Here is a 9,147-nt window from a genome sequence, read left to right on the forward strand (position 1 = left end):
GATAGCGGAGAAAAAGCTGTTGATGTCAAATAAAGCACCTAGCATCTGCGACCGAATTGAACATATATTGAAGCAAATTCTTGGCTTCTCCCATTGAGCGCAACTGATTCCAGCGTCCCCTATTTGTGAAGGCCCGTTCTCGTTCTTCTGCCTCGGAAAGCTGGGAAGCCATTGCCACAAGTGAATTAGATGATATGCTTAGCATGCTCTCCAGTGAAGCTATTCTGGCCGTTCTTGCATTTGGTGACATGGAGGATGCTCTGAGAAAGACAATTGTTAAAAAGCAATCAGGAATATCAATGTTATCCTTTCTATATTCCATGCAATTCTTTCAACAGTAACAACGTATGAATCAGCAAATTAAATTAGATTTACACAATAGATGAATAGAAAGAAAACCTGGCAAATCCATTCTTTCCTCTTGGAGGACTAAGACCTTTGGCAGCAAATTCATTACTTGCTTCAACATTGCTAATTCCTCAGCAAGGGCAGCTCGCCTAAAGATTGCATCATGAAATTAAAGACTACCCTAACATCAATCAGCCACAAAACTAATAAATGAACATGTTTTACTTACACTTCGCTTTGTTTCTCGTATTCAAAACGAACTTCGTGCTCCTTGACCATGACTTCTAATTCATGATCAAGCCACCGCTGTAAGGACTTCTCATTGGTCTAAAAGATTAAAAAAAAGAACTTGTTTAAGAATAGTGGATATAAAGCAAACCAAAAAGGAGGAAGTAGAGCTCATTACCTGGCCATTTGTTCCACTTCCATTAATTATAACTGGAAGATGAAATAGAAGAATATCAAAACAAAAGAATAGTCTATGCAGTGCAATTCACTAAAAGTTAGTCTCTTAATGCATTAAGGCAACATCAATTTTTGGACTCCTCAAAAGCTTATTTGATTATTTTTCCACTAATTACCTGAAGTGTCTCGGCTAGAAACTTTACGAGCTTCTAACAACTCCTTTAACCTCTTGGTGGCCATTGCAGCCTCTTCAGTTTTTCTCTGAAGGACCTGAAAATACATGTTCATTAACATGGTTATTCATGCATCAGACCAACCACAGAAGTCAACTATAAAACTAAAATCCTATCAAGAATTATGCATTTTGAATGGAAGTAACATAAATATGAGTACTCACATCATGCCTATTTGAGTTGGCTTCTTAAAACTAGAGTAAAATAGTTTCATTTAACTTTCGGACCAAAAAAAGGCTTGCTTTGCATACATTTGACATCTAGAAGAAGAGTGGAAGAGAGGCAAATTTATGCCCGAGAGAATGTTAACTACTAAAAAAAATGAAATAGCTAACAACTTTGAGTATGCTTTATTTTTGTACCTCTTGGATACTAATAAATTTCCTGAAATTTGCTGTAGTGGAAATCTAAGAATAATGGTTTAAAACCGCTCATATTTTCCGGTGTCATCACTCGTCACCGAATCAATAACATAAGACCCATGAGGTTTCACTAGTAAAGCAACCATCTTACAAATTCTAAAACTTACCATTTTCTGGCGCTGATTTAAAGCCTGAGCTTATGCCTTTCATACTCATTTCTTCTTCCTTCTTTCCTTAACTGCTTTCATAAACATATAATGAATACAATGTGATCAATTAGCAGACCGATAATAAAGGAAGATGCAAGCAAAACAGGCCCTGACCCGTAACTGTTTTTTATGTGTACTTTTTGCAAGCTTTAGAGAACTATAAAGCAACCATAAATTGATGTTTATTATTTTTTCAAAGAAACATTCAAATGATAAAGACAATTGTTTCATCTTGAAATAAAAATTAATTGGTGAATTTTCATTTTCTTTAGATATTGTTGATCAGTTGCATGAGCCGATTAACAAAATGAGAATAAGGGGAAGCCTCATACCTGCAACAGCTCTTTCTCTCTAGAAGCCTTCCATTGTCGAAACTGCTCCGCCTCTTGTTTGATCCTGTGTTGCAATTGAACCTGCAACAGTATTCAGGTTATGAAGAAAATGAGTATATTACGTGATTAAAACTATGGATTTGAAGGAAAAAAAGCCGTCTACCTTTTGGGCTTTTATAGCTTGAATCTCATCTTGCAGTTTCTTTGCCGCTTCATCACTTTTTTGCTTTTGTTTCGTAAGCTGGACCTGGCTCTCTTGCTTCTTCTTCAGATCAAGAATCTACCATGCAGAGTTTTAAAAATATTTTGCAATTAAAGAATATCTTCCAATTTAGGTCTTGCAAATGGAGAAATAAATTGGTAAAAAAGTGAAATTAGGTTGTCCACCTGTGCTTCAAGTTCTTTCAGTTTTTGGGCATGGTATCCTCTAGTTTCTGTGTTTGTCCATCAGAATTGGCAGCAAGGTTTTCAACTTCAGCCAGAAGATGATCTCTCTCTCTCTGCATTAGCAAATCCGAAGCATATATGAATACCAATGAATTTTGTAGGGTCAAAATTACTTTGCATAACTTCTATAGAACCTGCACTACTCTCTTCTCATCCTCCAGTTCCATAATCTTCCTTCCAAAGTGCTGCTTGAGTACTTCAGCATCGGATACACCAAAAAGTTTCATCTCAGACTGCAAATACATCAATCCCACTATGTGCATTAATGAGAAAACGAGCAGAAGAAAATATGGACAAATCTCAAATAAAGTTTAATAGTAATGTTTTTAAATTCTCCAATAATATATGGAGCTACGAGAAAACCACTTTGCTTCTATATATATATGGAGCTACTCAACTCCATCATGATGAATAATCTGATAATTTTAGAAGCATCACAAAGTTATTGAGCTATGTGCATACTTTGCCGAGGAAATTGACTCGAGTAAAACAAATCAATTTACTAAGATAACAAAGACACAATATGAATATCAGAACCAAGGACACATTGTTATGTTGATTAAAATTAAATATGTTATTCATTGATGCATAATACATAATGGATATATATTATTAATATATGCATTATAACAACCTCCTTCTGCTCCAAGCGTTTATTCAACTCGTGTAACTCTCTGTCCATACTATTTTGCAGAAGTGTGTGCTCCCACTCTTTGGTTACTTCTTCAATTTCCCTAGATTCACCTGATAAATTTGGCAATTAATACCCTGAATATGTCAGTTTTAGCAACAACTGATTAAGCAGTAGCAGAAAAAGCACAAGACCGGTGCGAAGCAAGAACATCTTTACTGTTTACAACTGGCATTAATAACATAGTTAAAGCACGTTGCAGAATAGTTTTACCAGCTGTTTCACTCATTGAATAATCATGTGCTATGATAGGTAAGCTCCGCTTAAGACCATCAATCTTCACATTGCATGCACTACTATCCTGAAATGTATTCAAGGTTGTGTCCATAAGCCATCCAGCAAATATCATGAATCCACTTTATAAAGTGGAATCAAACGCCAAGAGGTGAAAGCACAAACATTGGCATTTAAAAAGTATCTGAGAAAAAACTTAGTCAAACAAGAATATCAGCAGAAGAAAAAACATACATAAGCATCCTTGTCACATTGTCCTACAACAGAGCATCTACTGCGGTATTCATGAAGTTCCCGGCAGAGATCTTCATTGGTAGCTTCAAGCCAAGCAATTCTTTCCTTAAGGACCTACATAATCAGTTATAAGATGAGTATATATTTGTGGTATGATAACAAACCCTTTCAAATTATATTAGTTAAAAGGCTAGAATAGGATGCTTTTCTTTTTAAATAACCAACACATGATTTCCATCCACTGTAAATGTGAATATTTTTATTACTAAGTACTAACCCATTTTAGGAAATGTATTTAGGTAATAAATACGTCATTGAAGATTCAATCTAACAAAAGCAAAGTACCTGAACTTCCTCAGAAGAGTTGCCAGAACGAGCACAAAGTTCTGCCTGCAAATACTCTAGCTGTTGACGCATCTTTAGCATCTCAGTTGACATGGGGTCTCTATTGATCTATTATATAAATAAAAAAAGAGCTCAGCAATACCATAATAACAAATATAGATTTGAAATAATAACAAATTGGAAAAGAAATTATACAGCTACTTACAACAGGCTTATTTTGGATATTACGCGCACGATTTGCATACTTCAAAGTGTTAAGGGTTTCCTCAGCATTAATATCAGCAGGACTTATGCAGGCTGAAAAGGAAATATCTTTTCAATATATGAAGAAAAAACAATAATTCAACAACAGCCAATCTTAAGATGCAACTTGGCAGTTTATGAAATAAATCCCAAACACAAAATGGGAAAGCAGCATTATTCCAAAGATATGTTGCATTCAGTAAATCTGTTAAAAGTTAAGGTATAATCTTGTTCATTGCTAACATTTGTGCCTGCCTTGTGCTCTTTTCACATACACTGCTGATTTTGTTATCTTTGTTTGAAGCTTACCAATAGAAGGTTAATTATAGGAGGCAAAACAATAGAATTTACAGCATACAATTAAGATAAAGAAAACCTACCTATCATAACAGTTCTGCTGTTACCTCCAAGAGAATCCTGCAACCATTCAATTATAGTCAACCATGAAAAATATCTTTAAGAAAAATACTCTTTAACTACAAATATCAAAGAAAGCTTAGTTACAAAAGATTGAATATACAGGTTTCTGATTCGTATATAATCAGTAATAATTATTTCTTTTCTTCTAGGCAATGCCATAACAAAGAGGAGTATATGCTCCATAAAGAAGGTTAGATATAAAGATACCAAACCTGCAGAAGCCTAGTAAGTTTACTATCCCTGTACGGAACATGAATGCCTTCCTTCCGCTTCTTTTCATCACCAAGTGCACTAATAACATTACCAAGTGCAAGAAGGCCTTTGTTAATGTGGACTCCTATTTGAGAGGTTAAAGATACAAGTCAATACATTATCACAAAAGCAAGCCTAAAAGATATCAGTAAAAACATGTCTCAAACTAACCTTCTTTAAAACGCAAACCATCAGAACCTGTTCTTTTAGCTCGTTCTGATCCAGCTAGATCTACTAAGTGCAACTTTGCACAAAGATACTCTTCATTCATTGCATCATTCAAGTTGTTGTCGCCAGGAATATTGAGCTTCCGCATTTGCTCTAATGTAATCGTGAAGATGGCATGCGATCGACTAGTTGAGTAAATAATTGAATAAGAATAATTTTTTTATAAAATCAGGAACCATAATTCATAGATGAGAACTACAATAGAATAAATAGTAACAGTTAAACAGATGTTGAAAAGAACAAGAGTCTAATTTGCACTGATAATTACAAGTAAATTGAGTGTTCCAAAATTGCAAGCCTTCTTGCAGTACAAAAGATCTATCTATTAATTACTCACTTTCAGCATGAAATTCCAAAACATTCCATATGGAACTGCTTTTAAAGGAAACAATACAAATTAAAGCTTATGAGCTCAATCGCACTGTTGGATGCTTAAATTGGCAGGGAGTTTAAACAAAGAGATGCCAAAGGTACACTATATAAAATATCTTCAGTTAGTTATTGATTTATTATCTGATAGAATGTTATGTGGCACCTCTCTTGCTCTACTAGTACCTTGTAAGCGATACAAAAGTTTTCAAGAGTCTAAATTCAGATAAATATTTCATTGATAAAAGCAAATTTATGCAGTTCAAAGATGAGAAGAAAACTGCATAATCAACCTTGATTGGTTGTTCATATTTGTGCTTCCAGTTGCTCTGCTCAATGAACCCTGTTCTAGGCAAGTAGCCATTTCTTTTAGCGTTGTAACACTGACTTCAGTAGATCCAGCAAGGGTAATGACACCATTTGAAGTCTCACGAATTTGTATTGGTGGCTTTCCAGGAGAAATCACTTTTCCTGCATGTCCATTTGCAGTGTCTGATTTGCTCACGGAGGAGGGATCCAGCAAGTCTCTCACTTCCTCTTTAAGAATCTTTTTACAATCAAAAGCTTTTTTTCAGACAAATATTCTTAACAACTTTGCACATATGAAATATATTCTATTAATTACAGATAATGATAGATAACGGTCAAAAGTAGTCCTGAAAGATCACGAACCTAAAAGATGCAATAATGAATCAAATTGATCCCTTTGTCAATAGGGGAGTGCTAGGGGAACAATGATTATCTTGAACAACATGAACAACTACCAATCAAATACAAGTACACTACACCCTAATTTAATGCTACTCATTAAATTTACTCTTTAACCCTATTAATTCACATTGTTCACACATTGTTCAAGAATGTTATTAGTTACCTATACTTTTCCTTGTCAATATCGTGTCACAAAATTATTTATGCCACATGTCGTCATCTAGCTAACGGAATACCAATCTAACTCAGTTGTATCTTTCAAGGCTAATTTGAGGCATCTAATCTTTCAAGGACCAAATTGACACACGCATAACTTTCAGGCCTATTTTGACTATTAACTCTAGAAAATAAAGAACAATTAAAATAAGAAAATCATGCTGCAAACAGTCATAAACAGACCTCAATAAAGGAAACATTCAGCCGAAATTCAATCTGGTTTCTTAAGGTTCCAATTTTGTTAAACAAGACATTCATAACTTGGGGTACTATTCCTGTTTGGCAACCATCCTTCAAGCCAGTTCCCATTGTGTACGTTTTCCCAGAACCTGTCTGCAATGGAGTGGAAGTTTTAAATGCAGAATAATTAGAAGTGTAATGGCAAGCTCTAGTCCTTTTAAGCAATAATCATACCTGACCATATGCAAGAACAGTAGCATTATACCCTTGGAACAAACCATCAACAAGAGGAGCAACACATTCTTCAAACATGCCACTCGAGGAAGAGCCAGTGCTTCCATAAACGTGATCAAATGTAAAGGAATGAGCACCAATTTGTACCTGTATTACAGCAACCATTAGCGTATGATTTTCCGCCCAAATATTTAGACACTTAAATGAGAATTAATATCCATGCTAACACATGCACGTAGATACATAAAAAAATATAAAGAATGCTTTCGCTGGGTGAAAATAAGAATAGTTAAATGCTTTCAATTGGACGTGGGAGCATATGCAGAAATATACAGTGTGTGTGATGACTTCATAAAAGACTAAAGAAAAAGAAACTATGAACTATCGACAAAAAAGAAATCAGCTGATGCTTTCTGACCAGATACAGCAGTGGAATTGTGACATGATTAGAAGCTGAAAAAAAAAAAACATGAACAGAAGAAATTATATGGCTACAATACCAGGAAAATAACAAGCTACTTTCATTTACAAAGACCAGCTTGTCATCATGTACAATTACTTTGCATTCACAATCCCTAAATAAAATAATTCATTTCATTTATAAAAAGAGTTCTTGTACGTAATGATTTATATATGATTTATATTAATTGAAGGATTATGAAAATACAATTAGAAACCACAACCAGTTTACATATCCAAAAAAATGCACTTGCTGTAAGATTCTATATGAACGACAATAAATTACTGCCTTAGATTTGAAAAATCACTTGTTTTAATAATTATTTCTTTCTTCAACTTCTTTCAATGCTAAAGTTGAACCGTTGAAAACAATGCTTTACTTTCGGTCTAAGATCGTTTCCTTAGGGACAAAGCCGAAATATGCAAAAACTGGATAAAAGCCTTATTCCCCTTCCAAATGCCGAAAATGTAGCCACCAAAATGACGTTTCAGAAACTTACACCAAAAATAGAACAATGAAGTCAAATAAATATCCCAAACAAGCATCGGATCATAAAAGTGAATTCCAAACTCGTTAGTCAGAAAACTCTTTTAGTCACGTAAGCAAAATTTCGGATCCAGATCACCGCAGAAATCAGAATCATCAACAACCAAATAACTCATTCCGAAAGAGGAAAACACAATATAATGCAGGACCAAAAAAATTCTCGACTCAACGACAATGTGATTCAGACTTTCAGTAAAATGCACCTGAGGCTTCCCAGGAACGACGGTAACACAGTCTTTGCAGCCTTGAAGCTTCTCGTCGGCGATGAGCGGCCGTACATGGACCGCAACCTTAACGCAACAGTCTTCCCCTGCTGCTTCCATCACTGAAATCCAGCTCCACCTCAATAACCAGAACTGTATCTGTATCTCTGAACCAAAAAACGATCAATTTCGCTGCGATGAGAAAATGCCAAGAGAGGAGAGAGTCTCCGACAGTGGTAGAGAGAGGAAGCAATATAGTAGTGTTTTTTCTTTTAGTGAGTAATGTGAGATAGAGAGGAAAGGGTAGTTGTGGAAACAAGACGGCCTGATAAGCAAGCTGAGCCAGGTAACTGTATGGACAGCAACAACCACTATCATTTTCCCTTCGCCTTCACATCACTGCATTCTCGCGTGCTTTTCACATTTTCTCACCATTTTCCCCATTTTGCCCCTCACTTCCGCTTTCCAACGGCACTGTCATTCTTCTTCTGATCACACCACATTTACACCTTTACCCCCCCCCCCCCCAACGGCCCCTTTTCTACCTTTTTTAGAGGATTCCTTTATTCTTAATTTATTTCTTTATTGCGCAAAATCATATTCACCTAATTATTGTGACTGAGAATGGTGTGCAAAGTGAATAATAACAACAACCAAAGAAGGAATAGGAGTGGCAAATCAAATTAAGCAAGGGTTGAAATTAAGATAAGCTGGTTTGAGAGAATGGAATAATAATAATAATAATAAACTAGCTGAGCTTATGTGGAGTTTGGGAACAAAGGAAGAAAAAGGAAAAGGAATTCCAACAACGCACAAAGCCACGTGACGCGGAACCATATTCGCCATTTTGCGGTGCACCGTCATAATCAGTGACGTCCACACTTCACAGGTGCCATAGTAGCACTCGTTCTTCGGTTTCTTTCACTCACCGTTTGCATGCACTATGCAGTTAGCTACTTAGCTTCTGTTAAACATTTTATTATTATTCATTGAAAACGAAAACTGTTATCCGCTAACCTCGTGTGTTTATACTTTAATCAGATTATTAGGATCGGATTTGGGTTAACATAGTTACATAAACTTTGGCGCTTATTAGCAGCGATAGCAATAGAGTGGACCCAGGAAAAAAAGACCCAGCAATTGGACAGATCCAGCTGGGAAGGAGTCTTGACTCACATGGGGATAAAGTGGTGGGGCCCATGGGCTCACTTGGTCAGATTGCGGTGGACCCCCCGATCTACGGCA

The 9,147-nt window shown here is 35.8% G+C and overlaps 1 protein-coding gene across 1 annotated transcript; it reads right to left on the reverse strand.

The window, feature by feature from the left end:
• Positions 1-15: 15 nt before the first annotated feature.
• Positions 16-8,424, reverse strand: LOC112765056 (kinesin-like protein KIN-4A). The gene is given in 25 exon segments (XM_072231785.1): positions 16-260; positions 400-454; positions 457-497; positions 578-675; positions 755-786; positions 930-1,023; positions 1,516-1,544; positions 1,547-1,586; positions 1,890-1,970; positions 2,053-2,169; positions 2,277-2,311; positions 2,314-2,389; positions 2,471-2,569; positions 2,971-3,080; positions 3,241-3,328; positions 3,496-3,609; positions 3,841-3,948; positions 4,046-4,137; positions 4,464-4,500; positions 4,716-4,840; positions 4,927-5,108; positions 5,646-5,899; positions 6,463-6,612; positions 6,694-6,840; positions 7,903-8,424. Coding segments are annotated over 25 exon segments (2,559 nt in total). The 5' UTR covers positions 8,023-8,424; the 3' UTR covers positions 16-25.
• Between the last annotated feature and the right edge of the window lie 723 nt (positions 8,425-9,147).

This window comes from Arachis hypogaea, unplaced genomic scaffold (genome assembly GCF_003086295.3).
Source record: "Arachis hypogaea cultivar Tifrunner unplaced genomic scaffold, arahy.Tifrunner.gnm2.J5K5 arahy.Tifrunner.gnm2.scaffold_853, whole genome shotgun sequence".
NCBI lineage: Eukaryota > Viridiplantae > Streptophyta > Magnoliopsida > Fabales > Fabaceae > Arachis > Arachis hypogaea.